At 48.4% G+C, this 14516-nt stretch overlaps 1 protein-coding gene across 4 annotated transcripts in view; it reads right to left on the minus strand.

Moving 5' to 3' along the window:
• PLPP3 (phospholipid phosphatase 3) overlaps window positions 1–14516 on the minus strand; it is an 87441-nt gene that overhangs the window by 18020 nt on the left and 54905 nt on the right. For all 4 annotated transcript variants that reach the window (XM_043575089.1, XM_043575086.1, XM_043575087.1 and 1 more), the window contains 2 exons: window positions 8442–8722; window positions 7945–8002 (listed from right to left, as the gene is read on the minus strand). In XM_043575089.1, coding sequence (XP_043431024.1) covers window positions 7945–8002; window positions 8442–8722 — 339 coding nt within the window. The remainder of the gene's footprint in view (window positions 1–7944; window positions 8003–8441; window positions 8723–14516) is intronic.

Below are 14516 nucleotides of genomic sequence, written 5' to 3' on the forward strand. Positions count from 1 at the left end.
CCCTTCTACTGACTCAGATACTGGAGCTCACGAAAAGAAAAAAAATAAATACACCAGAGGAACTTGAAGAGAGAGGAAGAGACCAGTCATCAGGAGAGCTTCAGGAAGGGAGTGCTTATGAATGAAAAAGGAGTAGGGGCCACAGGAAAAGAATCCCTTTGGGAAGCAGTCAGACGTGGACTGGCCGGCAGCGCGCTGAAGCTTGCTCCTCCGCTCCCATCGGTAACCAACACATTTTACCCACGAATGGCTCAAGGCCTCAGGGCTGATCCTGGGGTCTGCAGCTGGGGCTGCAGGGGGAAAGCACAGCGGCGGCGGCACCGGGAATTTTGGGGTGAAGCGTCCCCAACTCCATTCCTGGCTCTGTCACCTCCTAAGTGGGTGGGCCCCCAACTTCTCATCTGTGGAACAGGTACAACACTATCTCCCTCTCAGGGTTGCCGGGATCGAATGGGACACAGAGGACCCTGCGTGGCGTGACACGGGAACTCAAGGCACTCTTCAGAAACCTGTGTCAACCCTTTACGTCGGTGAATGCCATTTACTCGCTGGCGATGAGGGATTTCGCCAAAACAAGTAGATCACCAAAGCAAAAGGTTGCACAATCACCTTCCACCTTGTGGCTAATTCTGATTTGAGAAGCTGTTACAACAGGCTTGGAGGCTGACCGAAGGACCTGGTAAGTCCCTCCATGCCCCAGCAACCCTGCCGCTAAATGGATTAGCTTCTGCCGGTTCATAGCCCAGTTCTCCTGCTCTCGGAAACCTGAGCCTGGGAACAGTCCGTGGGGCAAGAGGCTGCGTTCACTGCCATTCCACGGGAGGAAGTCACACTTCTGACCACAACACTCCCATGGCCCCTGTCCTAGACCAAACAGCAAGGAGACTTGCCCGGAATCAGAATTTCTGCAGGGGCTTCAGCAAAGTCCCAGGCACCCTGAACGAGTAATTAGCAAAGACATAGGCAGAGTTGGACAAAACCAGAAAGGCTGAATCACCTTGATCTCTCCTCGTGGTCAGCAGCCCTGAGGTCCTGACCGATCTGTCTTTACTTCCCCTTCTGTGTGAAGACCTCTGGGCTGGGAGAATCCACTTCTAACCATCAGTGTGACACTGCAGAAAAGTGTCTGATTTGCAATCAGAGCAAAACCAAACTTGAATCTCTTCTCTGCTCCAGGCCAGCTGGGGGACCCTGAACCAGTCACTCTGCTTCTCTGAAATTTCTGCTTTCTCTTACAGAGTAAGGGGTTTTGTTCATTAAAAAAAAAAAACCTCCAACACATATCGTGTACATCTGTTCAAAATTGTGAAAGAGAGAAACATGATTAAAAAATAAGTTCCTCCATGCAAAAAGAATATGTTCACATTAAAAATTAAATCTCGGGGCGCCTGGGTGGCTCAGTCAGTTGGGTGTCCGACTTTGGCTCAGGTCATGATCTCCTGGTTAGTGGGTTCGAGCCCCGCGTCGGGCTCTGTGCTGACAGCTCAGAGCCTGGAGCCTGCTTCGGATTCTGTGATTCTGTGTCTTCCGCTCTCTCTGCCTCTCCCCCGCTGATGCTCCGTCTCTCTCTCTCTCTCTCTCTCTCTCTCTCTCTCTCTCAAAAAGGAATTAAATGTAAAAAAAAAATTTTTTTTTTTAATTAAATCTCATTCTTTGACTAAGATTTTTCTCCCCAATTGCTAAAATAACACTGCTGATTGTAGACAGGTAGCTTACAACAGAAAGGACTATGTCTGCCTGTGAACCCCCATCCCCAAAATGATGTATGTGGAAGTCCCTGGCACACCCAACTCACTCCCTAAATGGAGTTCTCTTCTCCTTCCTGGTCCTAGCTCCCAAACTGGGGTCCTGTGGAATTCAACAAAAACTCTTTAGAGAGGTCTGGCTGAACTCAAGCTGGCTCCTCTGGTCTGAACCAGCCGAGTCACATGTGGGGTGAGTCATGCTCCTTCTTGCGAAGTCATTTGTGTTTCATTACATGATTTGCATACTGGTGAAACAGGTCGGTACTGTCCTCTTACTTCATTTCCATTGCTCTTGGGACTGCTCTGCTCAGAGTGAAAAGGAGGCTTTTGTCCCTCCTTATGTCCCTGCATATGCTCTCTTCCTGGAAGTCGGTCCAGATCACTGACACCCACAGGGAGAAACTTTCTCCCTCCTCTCAGCTCCTCCACGGCTCACGCCTGGCTCTGGTGCCTGTGCCTGGTGATTCGTCTACGTGGTGCAGAACGGGCATTTCTCTCTGGGAAGCTATTCGACTACTTTCAGGACAAAAGAAGAATATTTAGTCGACTTTTCTCCTCCTTGAGAAGGGAATCAGCTCTTGTTTTCTGTCACTATCAGGGGGAGAAACATACACTCCCCATTTGTCAAGCACGGTTTCAGACACAGTGCCGGGGCTTTAAATGGCCTCACCTGCAACTATCACAATCATCCTGTTGGGTAGATACCACCATTGTGCCCATTTTTCAGATGAAGAGATCAAGGCCAAAAGGCCCTGTCACTTGCTCAAGGTAACAAAGAGCCACGATTTACACTGAATAAGATGTGTCTTTTTCTAAGACTGAGATCTAACCACAGAGCCTGGCTTCCTTTGAGGAAATTAGTGCTCTCCACACAAAGTAACGGTCTTTTGTACTGGATTTGTCCTGGGAGAAAAGCAATTTGAGGGGACTACCCGCTTGTCGTGGACTTAAGGACAACCTACAGGGAATATCTGAACACTCCTGCAGTCATATACTTTTACAAGGCCCATGTCAAAGCACAAGTACACAGTTTTTGGAAGAGTCAGGGTATTAGAATCTCTGACCTGATCATAAGCTAAGGAGACCCTGTGAACTGAGTCAGTGAGCCTCAGAGTGGAGGTCACAGCCCTTCCCTTGGGGCTCCGTGCCTCAGTCCACCCGAATTGGGGACCTCATCCAACTGTTCTGAGACTCTACCTTTCAGGATTTCCACACCAAATATGAGGTCTCTTCGTGTCCTCAGGTGCTCACACAAGGTCTGGCTCAGAAACTGCTGGCTGGCTGAATGGATGGACAGACTGATGGCTGGGCAGATGGACAGAAGGCTGGTTGGATGGATGGATGTAGATGGGGGTGGGGAAGAGTTTGGAAAACATTTGGTACAGTGGTTTATTCCCCTTACAAACAGCCATCTTGTCCCTACAAGGGGTTTCACCAGAAACTCCCAGGATCTGTGGGCATGTCTCGTGGGCATACCAGACCCCACCGCTCCAGGATTCTAAACACACTGAACAAAACCTCAATGACTAACAACCACAGGCCAGGGAACATGGCGGTCAGAGGACGGCCGCTTCCCTGTTTCCTTGGTATCCGACAAACCCTTTGACACATCAACATTTCTCATGGGCACTGCAGTAAAGAGCCAGTGCATAAACAGTTCAGCAAAGAGGCAGCAGAGGCCTTCCTTACACCACATAGGTCCTTCACGATCGATCAATTCAATGAGGAGAGGAACAAAATCTGCATGGAACGGAAAGAAGCATGGCCTGGGAATGTTGAAGCCCTGAGATTGATTCATTCACTCACTCGTCAAATATTCATTGCAACTAAGTGTCAGACGCTGTTTGGGGCAGTGGGCTGCAAGAGTGAGTCAAGAGACAAAAACGTCTCCCTCATGAAGCTTACAATTTATCCGGCAGAGATAAACAAAGAAGCGAAGAATATATAGTATGTCAGATGGTGAGAAACTGGTCGGGGGAGGGGGGCAGGGGAGTCAGGGAGTCACAGGGGAGTCAGGGAGTATTGCAGAAAGGAGGCAGGAAAGGCTTCTCTGACCCTGAAAAAGGCAAGCGGCCAAGGTTCCCGTTTGGGGAGGGGAGCGCGGCAACAAGGGAAAGGCCTCACCACCAACTTGCTGCCTGCTCTGGACTAGAGAAGGAGGAGCTGGGGTGGCTGGTCCCAAAGGTCCTCTCAGCTTTCACTGCGCCCTCCCGCCCCTGCTTCCTCCCCTACCAGCCACCCCAGCTAGACCGAAATGAAAACCTGCAGCCCCCAAACCATCGTCCCCCTTTTCACCTGCACATGGGTGGTCCTTCCAATCTGCCCATCTTTACCCTACGGGAACCCTTCCCCAGCTCTGCCCCCCTCCGCTCTGGGCTGTCTGGGGGTGCCACGACCCCGAGCTTCCATAAGATCCCACATCCACCCCCCACCCCCACCCCCACCCCAGCACACAGCATACCCAACCGCTGTCACTGTCTCCTTGCTCCCCTAGACTGAACTCCCCAAGGCTGTGACCACGACTTCCCCATGTCTATACTTCCACCCCCCCAGCACGCTGTTTGGTGTGTAACAACCACCCACTGAATATGCGCTGAACGCCAAATGCCGAAACCGTGTTGAGTCCCTGGAGGGCAGGGCCCACGTCCGATGCACGTCAGGGGCCCCGGGAGGTAGCAGGGTGCTGGCACAACACAAGAAACACCAGGGTGTCTGGTTGCTACATGGTTTAGTGCCTGTGCTGGTATAGGCGTTTTATCCAGAAAGCCAAGTTATCCTCAATCCCCGACCGTGGAGGGTACAGGGCCAGTCCAGATGTGGTTCCCTGGGGTTGGGGCCAGGACTCCGGGCTAGGAAAGCTTCACATGCGCTTATACATGCTGTGGGTTTTTCTTATTAGAATCTGCATTAATCACTAACATGCCTTAACCTCATCTGTAAGCTTCTATGCCCAGAGATAATTTGGTGTTTGGGGCATGGTTTTTCCAAGCTAACCATTTTACAAATCAAAACCTAATACGGAGTGTCCTTCAAAGCCATGGGAGGCTCTAGAGGGCAGCTGCCGTCAACAGGCCTAGAGTACTTCCTGTCCGCCCCTCTCTTTGAACGCCAGGGCCATGAGGGCATAAGTTTGCCCCCGAGGGCTTCCCATCTTCCCTTGCAGAGTTTAGGGTAGTTCAAACATCTTTCAAAGAGAGCCACAGAGATTGAGAAGTAAGTAGATGCCATCTAATTCCACTCTTTCATAGGACAGCTGGAGAACGTGGGACCTAAAGAAGTGAAGTGGCGAAAACCCTGCAAAATACACTATTGTCTCTACTTTACAGAGGAATACACCGAGGCTTCAAAGCTCAGTGAGCAATGCCTGGTTCCAGAGCTAGTAACCACCAGGGCAGAATCTTCCAGGTCTGTCTGACCTTGAGGGCAAACGCCATCAATGCTGCCGACACCCAGCTGGTTCAAAGGCGATTTTCCCCCAAGGCCCCAAGGAAGCTGCCCTGGGAGGGGGAGGCCAGGGTCTCCTGTGGTCTCATTTGCCCAGCTCCAGTACTTTGGGAAGCTCCACATCCCTGGGGGATGGGTCTGAGGGCTGCTCTGGCCGACTACAGCATTTCCCGCTGACCCTGACGGGCAGCCGTGGTGTTCTAACTTGCTTTAGAAACCTCTGCAAATTGGACATAGAGAGGGTTGAGACTTCAGTGTGACATCACATAGAGAAAGAGCCCTGGGAATGAGCACTGTCCTCCTTGGAATTTAGCCTCAGAGGTTGCCTTAGGGCAAGATAACCTCGGAGCTAAAAATGGAGCTATGTGTTTCCATGTTGTATATGTGGGTGTCCGCGAGTTGTGTCTGTTTGCAAGGGTCCTTCAACGTGTGATGCGCGCATGGCTGTGTGTGCACGTGTAGCAGGATGCGAGGGACGTGACGGACTAAGGACGCTCTTCTCTTCCTCCCTCCCTCCTTCCCTTCCTTCTTTCCAGGAACATAAAGGCACTGTAATTTTTTTCCTCCCTCAGAGATGCAAATAAACACCCAGTCTGAACTACCCCTTACTCCTCACCCCTGCAGAGATCTCCAGCTGTAATCATCCTGGTGGTGGAGGGTGGGGGCGAGGGGGGCATCTCATCCATTAAGGCAGCTCTGAAGAAAGGCAGGTCGCCTTCAGGGGAAATTGAAATTAGGGTCGGGAGCTTATATTCTTTAACTTCATCCCGACGAGGTTGGTTTTGGGTTTGTAGTGCAGTATCACGAAAAGAACAGGCAGCGATCCTAGTGGCATCGAGACCAGCCTTCAAATCTCTTTTCTGCCTCTCACAGGAGGTAGAACTTTTATTGTTTTTAATGCTTACTTATTTTGAGACAGAGACAGAGTGCGAGTGGGGGAGGGGCAGAGAGAGAGGGAGACGCGGAATCCGAAGCAGGCTCTGGGCTCTGAGCTGTCAGCACAGAGCCCCACATGGGGCTCGAACTCACGAACCGTGAGATCATGACCTGAGCCGAAGTCAGACGCTTAACCGACTGGGCCACCCAGGCGCCCCTGGAGGTAGAACTTTTATTACTAAACTTCTTAGCATCAGGTTGGTTGGTTTATTTTCAGCTTAAAACGGGGTAATCAAAACGCATCTCATCGAGTTATTGAGAGAACCAGTGTGGGAGAGAGAGCTTGACCCAGTGCCTGGCACACAGAAGGCACCAGAAACAGGTCAGCACCTTTATCTTTTGGGCAGCCTTAGAGCACACAGTGCACACAGTTGGTTTCAAAATTACCCAGTATTTTTCTCTTGGAAGAAAATGAAGGAACATGAGAAAAATGAACAGAGACCCACTCCTCCAAGCACCTTTGCAAAACACTGAAATTACATTTGTAAAATTGCTTCCAGACCTGGATAGAATACAAAAAAAAAAAAAAAAATGAAATAGGAAACGAAAGATCTTCGCGACATTAGCTTTCTAAAAGCCAAGCGAAAGCAAAACAACAACAAATGAAGAATGGAGGGAGTGTGATTCGTGTATAAACAAAATCCATGTTTGAGGTTTTCATAGGTTGGGGCCCACCTTTCAGCTCCGCATCCCAGGTAACGGGAAGCCGGGAGGCCTCCAGGCTTGGAAAGGATTGTTTTGGGAGGAGGGGGGAAACAAAACAAAAAAAAACCTTCTGCTAGGTTTTCCAAATCCTAATTATGTTTTTTAAATAAGTCAAAATCAAAACGTTCTTTTGCAAACAGCTTTTGCTCCCCTGAGCTATGTCTGACCTCTCAGCGCCTTCTCGCTCTGCATCAAAGGGGCCGAAAGCAGGAAGTGCCTTGGCACAGGGGCCTCATTCAAGGGGAGAGGAGAGGCAGGGGACCGTTTTTTAACTCGCAAAGAGAAACAGACCAGCTGCTGTCTGTGCAACAGCTGGGGAAGAACCGGGCACTCACCTGTCCCTTCCCAGCACCTCTAGGAAGTCGGGGCAGACAGGGCCACAGGGGTTCAGATCATGGCCCCACCACTAGCTGAGGGACCCCCCAACATGCCGCTTAGCCTCCCTGGGTCTTAGTTTCTGGCTCCAAGCAGTGGGGATACACATTTCATACTTCGCCATGCTGTCATGAGGTGATGTGTGCTCATGGAGCAGAAGTATTCTGAAAAACTTGAAATCATTCTATGTAGTCGGATATTGATGATTTTTAAAGCCTTTCCATCAGCGGGGGATGGAAGAGGCCTGGCATGGTGAACACTAGGAATTTGATGACAGGGTTTGCATTTGAGCAACAGTTCTAGTGCCTGTCAATTCTGACAGCTGACTTGAATTCTCGGAGCCTTATTTAGTAATCCTTTCCCACAACGGAGACAGTAGTACCAGGGTGCCTGGAAGGGTCAACTGAGTAAACAGATGGTCAGAAGACAGTACTCGTTACCATAAAATATTACACAAGTGTCTTTATCACTTTATAATTTCAAAAAGGGCACACAAGCCTTATCAAGCAGCCATGATCAATATTATTTTTATTTGACAAATGGGAAAAGCCTAGAAAGGAAAACAACTTCTAACGCTGTGGCAGAGCTCAAAACGGAACCTAACTTTTCTAGCTAACTTCTTTTTCAAGGATTTCACAGTGGGGTCTATCCCTAACTATTCTGAGGGCTCTCTGCACAGAAGAGCTTTAAGCTGGGGCTCAATAGTACACTCCATTGGAATCAGAAGGAAGGTACTTACCACCAAATACAGCATAGTGTACATGGAGAAGGAGGCGTGGCCAGAGAAGAAGGACTTCCTGCAAGAGCAAGAGAGGGCCATGAGAGGGCCATATGCACATCCCTGACACATGTCTGCCTGTCCCTCTTCTCTCCCTAGACCGTGACCTTGAGACCAGCACTGTCTTGTTTGGTTTTGCCACCTTGGCAGTCTGTGGGACATGTTTTCTAGAACCTAGCAGGCACCCAAGAATGAATAAGCAAAAAAATGAATGAATGAATGAATGAATGAATGAATGAGTGGACTTACCAGTATTCTACCATAATTGCTTATTTACCTATGCATCTAAATCAACTGACCCCGAGTTCCTTAAGGATGGGGACTATGCCTCATTCACCCACTGAAACCAAAGCCCAGCACTGAGCCTGGCACCTCATGTCGCAGGCGCCTTCGCAAGTGCTCCCTGAGCCGCCCGTGTCAAAGCAGGCACGCTGTGGCCACGGCAGGTGGTGACTCACCTGGCCTCTTGGACTTTGCTGTCGTCCCCTCTGCATTTGTAGTTTTGGATGTAGCCCTCGGAGCAGTTGATCTGGCTGAAATCGGGGTTGCAGACGTTCAAGAAGTGAGGACGCAGGCGCCCAATGGAGACTTTGGCAATGTCGGTGAAGGACTGGCTGATGGCACAGCCGAAGAGGAAGCAGCCCACCTGCTTGTAGAGGGCTGCCACATAGGGATTCTGAATCGCTGGCCGGGACTTCTCCTTCAGGTAGTAGATACGGTAGAACTCCCCAGTGATGATCTGAAAGGAAGCCAACGGGGGGAATTAGGTGGTCTCAAGACCCGTCATCAAAGTGGATGCCGTAAAGGATATTTCATGGCTCGAGAGAACATTCAGTACGTAATCGCAGGCTATAATCTAGAAAAATCCCAGTTTTCTATTTAAGAAATATACAGACAGAAATACGCAGGAGAGGAAAGAGCAAAGTGCTAATAACATGGTCATTTTCTCCTTTTTAAAAAAAGTCCCAGCAGAAATCTACAACTAAATATATTTATATATAAACACATATGATATGTAAAAATATAAATATTATGGATATGTAAAAAATATAAATATTATATATAATATAAATTATATACGTATTTTTTTAAACAAAGAAAGAGACAAGGACCCAGATATGGAAAAAAAAAAAAAAATAGATGAAGAATCAAGGACATGGTCAAGGGTGGCCAGGATGTCAGAGGATCTGAGCAAATGTCAGGATTCTGAGCTTTTGAGTAAGGGATCCCAGCCTTGTGTCAACACTGAGCCGTGGTGGGGGCTTCTATAGGAGGGTGGATGCCTAAGACCATGTCCTGGGTGTGAGTCCCAGCTCTGCCACCTGCCCGGTGTCCTTCACCAATGACTTAACCTCTCCGAGCTTCAGTCTCCTTCTCCTTGAGAGGAGGCTGCAGGCCTTTGCAGAGCTGTTGGCTTCAATCTGGTAACACGGATGGGAAACGACCTGGGTTGTAGAAAGGGATTCTTTCATTTTCCTTTGTAGAGGAATGCTGTGATGAAAAGAATACTGCTCTACAAACCAAGGAGCTTTTTTTTTTTTAATAGAATCCAGTTAACTATTAAGCATTGTATTTAGTTGGCATGTTTCTTTAGCTGTCTTTATTGATTTACTTTTTTGTATTTATTTTTGAGAGAGAGAGAGAGAATGAAGGAAAGGCTGAGAGAGAGGGAGAAAGAGAGAATCCACTGACAGCACAGAGCCCAACACAGGGCTCGATCCTATGAACCCTGAGACCATGACCTGAGCCGAAATCAAGAGTCTGACTTAACAGACTGAGCCACCCAGGCGCCCCCAAACCAAGGAACTTTTAACACAATGCCCTTCAGTGTTTGCAAATTTCCAAGTCTCAGCACATTGTCTCCCATCTCCTCAATCCTAAAGGGCAGCCAATGAGTCTGGATTTTCATACCCTTTCACCATCCCACCTTGTTTACTCCTAATACTTAGGGGAAGTTTGTCACTCCGGGAAAAATTATTGATTACCTACTGCATACTAGGAATTACTTTCATACACTTCATTTCATGAACTGCCTACAATAATCATGAGTTAGGTACGGTGGAAGCTCAAGATCAAGTCACACTGCCTGGTTTTATATTAGGAGTGGGGGGCCAGCCTGCTCTCCGTAAGGCAAATGCCCTTGATGCCTACACAGCAGAGGACCAATCCCACTTTGGTGATGCCCCACCACACAGCCTGCTGCTCTTGTCTTAACTCCATAGCACAGCCCCGGCCACTTCCTGATTGCAACCACAGTCCAGGGAGAGCGACGTTCAACTCATCACACACCACAAAGCTCCTTTCACAATTCCTCCCAGGGCAGGGTGACGAGCCACACTTGCTGCTTCAGGGAACAGACAGCGTGTTCACAACCGCAAGGGAAGCAATAGACTGACATATCCGGGCACTCCTTTTCAACGTCTCCCATTATTTTTTTTTTAACGCTGGGGAAGGGGTCAACGTAGGGGATCTGATCCAAGTTCTCAAGGGCTCCCACGTCTAGCGGGAGGATGGCCAGGTGGCAGGGAGATGCCAGCCAGGCCCAGGGGCCAGCCGGTGTGGCAGCGAGAACAGCCACCAGCACTGCTAACGCTTACACAATGATTCTGTGTTTATAAATACCTGATTATTTCTAAGTGCTACACTTTGGTTCCCACATCACACCGAGTGTGATTCTACAATAAAGAGAGACGGTCAAAGGCCAGTCCCACGCAAAATCCTGGCTTAGGCATTCCCTGAGGGGCAGGACGAGTACCTGCTCTCGCAGAGGTGCTCAGACTACTGATTGAATGAATGGACGGATAGAAACAGGACCACAGTTTTCGCAGTTGTTTTATTGCAAAATTGGAAATATCCTCTAAATATTACCAAAAGCCCTTTGAGAACATGTTGCAGAGATTAAAATCTGAGAAGCACAGCAAGTCAGAAATGAAAGGGTCCCCTATACACGGAAGAAACCGAGGTCCAAATTAACTCGCAACTGAAGATTGGACCCAGGTGTTCTAGCTCCCCGCCCAGCGTTCTTTCCTACGGTTCCTGGTCTAACTCCCCTTTGAACCTGTTTATACTTTTACCCTGTGTAACCTTACAGGCTAACAAGTTCCAGATGTTCACTACCACCGTCATGCTCTTTCTTCTTCTTTATTTATAAATGATGCTCACATGACTTTGGATGCAGGGAGAAGAAAACTACAGGAGGAGTCGGTAGCCAGCGTTCTCTACTCACTGAGCGAGTCTCTACTCACTGAGTGAACCTGAGATAAGCCAGTTTCTCCATTGAGGAGACTAGACTCCGTAATTTATCACTTCCTCATTGCAATGACATTTTCTTGTTTTTGAAAGGGGGGGGAGGGGTGCAAGTGAGCGAAGGGCAGAGAGAGAGGGAGTGAGAGAGAGAGAAGCGGGGCTCACCTGAAGCAGGGCACGAGCTTACCAGAAGCGGGGCTTGAACTCACCTGAGGTGGGACTCGAACTCACAAACCGCGAGATCATGACCCGAACCAAAATCAGATGCTTAACGACTGAGACACCCCGGCGCCCGTGCAATGACATTTATTTTCAACTCTCCCATACTACCTTCACCATGACCCTCCTAACCAAGCAAAGGTAATCAGCAGTAGCAGAGGTAAGGTACTCCCTCCGAGATGATGCCACGGGCACGGAGCAGAACCAAGGCCCCGTGCACAATCCCCGCCCTTGGACGGCTCCTGAGTTCCTTGAACCATACCGCGGCCACAAATGAAGAAACTCTAAGCTGGCCTGGTTTGAGCCCGATTTCCTATTTGATGCTGAAAAAGAACACGTAGCTTTTCACTGCAAATCAGCATCTCTTACACAAATCTACGGATTAATCTCAGGGGATTCACCGCTGTGCTTGAGTCACTTTAGGGAGAAAGGGTTTGGTTACAACTCAAGGACTCATTTCAGTGCTAACATCCCTTCATTTGAAAACTTTGGGTTCGGTGCCACAGTGTCTCACACAGTTAAAATGCTTCCTCCTCTCACTGGAGGAGAAAGAGGTAAAGAGGGCATTTCGTGGCACCTCAGATTCCTCAAAATGATGCTAATAACAGCAGCAATCTTTTACATTTCTTTCGTACTTTTTGGTTTCATTTGATCTGCGGCTCTGTGAAGTTATACCCATTCTGCAGCTGAGAATGGTAAGGCACTGAGGGAGAGTCACTAACCTGAAGGTTCTGAGGCTTCTAAGTGACAGAGCTAAAAGGAGAGCCCAGATATTTAAGTTCAAAGACTCACAACACACTGTATTGAGAGAATTTTTGATTACAGATCTTCCTCAACCTATGATGGCATTACGTCCCGATAAACGCATCCTAAGTGGAAAATATCGTAAGTCAGAAATGCATTGAACACGCCTAACCTACTGAACATCACAGCTTCGCCTGGCCTACCTTAAATGTGCTCAGAACACTTTCGTTGGCTTACATTTGGGCACAATCACTACCAAAGAGTCTATTTTACAATAAAGTGTAGAACAGCTCACGTAATTTATTAAATATTGCACTGACAGTGAAAACCAGAATGGTTGCACGGGCACAGAATGACGTGAAGAGTACCGGCTGTTTACCCTCGTGCTGGCAAGGCTGACTGGGAGCCGTGGCTCACTGCTGGTGCCCAGCACCGTGGATCACTAGCCCAGGAAAAAAAAGAAATCAAAATTCAAAATCAAAGTGTGGTTTCTACTGAATGGGTATTGCTTGTGCACCCCCGTAAAGTCGAAAAATCGCAAGTCAAACCCTCCTAAGTTGGGGATCAGCCGTATTTCTATTGTTACTAAAAACGATCTCCACGGCCCAACAGCAACTGCGTATTTTCAAGGACAGGGCCAGGCTGAAGCCATTTAGCAGACACATGACTCCAGGACCACATGGCTTCTGGGGCAGCCCTGACAGATCTTACAGTTAATGAGCAACAAATTATGTATTTTCTCTATCCCCTTGTACAGAAGGGTCGGGGAGTCGACAACACGGCCATAAATCATCATTATGAACCAGCCGGACTTGGCTTCTTGTAATCCTAACCCTTAAAAGGCCATTTAATGAAATTCGGGCTGTGAAAGGCGGCCCGAATACCTCACCTCTGCCGAAGAGGCGAAGGCTTAAATTGTTCTCCGACACGTTACACACCTAACGCCGGAGTTCCAGATTTACTGCTTTCGGACTTTATTCATTACTCACAATGTTTTTATTCCCGGGTAATAAAATAAGCTCTTCCCTCCCCCTACAAAGGCTCTGTCCCCACCCCCAGACTCCAGCCCCTGGAGCCCTCATTTCTGCTTCAGTCAGCAAGGCTGTGATATGTAAATTTCACTACTGAGAAAAATGCCTTCAATGTTGATCCCTTTCTGAAACAGCAAGCAACAGATTCCGGGGGTAATGGCAAGCTGCCAGGCAGCAGAGGAGAATTCTCCCCTACCTGCCTTTTAAAGCACTTGGCACAGAATCTGGAAACTAATAAAGCGAGGAAGCATCGCAACTAAAGCTACAAGGAGACAGAAAACGACCAGCGCTTGCCCCCCGACCACGGTGACGGTTTGTCCCCAACTCCAAGACAGCTCCTCTCCGCCTCTCCTTTCTGGTGTAAAAGACCTCAACTGTCCACATATTCACCAATATCGGAAGTGTCCCAGAGAGGAAATCTGGAGAGCATTGACTTTTTGGAAAAGAGAGAGCACAGGGTGGTCAAAACAGCACTGACTTTGGAGCCAGAAAAACCTCAGCCTGAATAGCACATCTTACGTTAGGCAAGTGACTTCGCCTCTCTGGGCTTAGGGCTCCTCCTCTATGAAAATAACGTCAATAACATCTACCTGGTAGGATTGCCAAGGGATGCAAGAAGGTGGTATGTCAAAAGCCTAGAGCTCTCTTATAATTTTTTTCTCTTCCCCTTAGGAAGAGGAAACACAACATTAACAAATACTTGTAGAAAATCTTTTCTTTTTTTTTTTTAAGTTTATTTATTTATTTTGAGAGAGACAGAGACAGCATGAGTGGGGGAGGGACAGAGAGAAGCAGAGGCTCTGTGATGCCAGGGCAGAGCCTGACACGGGGCTCGAACTCACGAAACCACGAGATCATGACCTGAGATGAAGTTGGACGCTCAACCGACGGAGCCACCCAGGCGCCCTGAAAATATCTTCTCTAAGATACTTTCAAAAGCTCCTTGGAAAAGCACATTCCAAAGTGAAGAGTTTGGAAGTACTACCCCTCCAGAGTAGAACCAGAAAACATGTGTATGGATATGTTGGCTTTGACCACTTTATCCATAGGATGTCTTTTTCAGGGGGACAAAGCAGAAGTCTCAACCCAGGGCAGCAAGGGAAAGCCTAGTGCATTGTTCGTGTCATCTGTCACAGGCCACTCTGTAACTTATCCCAAGAAAAGTCAGACTTTTGCACAGCATCCCAACAAACACCTCTTTTAGAGACTGAGAACTCATCTTCTTCCCCTGCCGAGTTTGAAGGACAGACTTCCTTATTTTTTGACCTGCTTGGATAATCATATTCGCCTAGC

This window comes from Prionailurus bengalensis, chromosome C1, assembly GCF_016509475.1.
Source record: "Prionailurus bengalensis isolate Pbe53 chromosome C1, Fcat_Pben_1.1_paternal_pri, whole genome shotgun sequence".
NCBI lineage: Eukaryota > Metazoa > Chordata > Mammalia > Carnivora > Felidae > Prionailurus > Prionailurus bengalensis.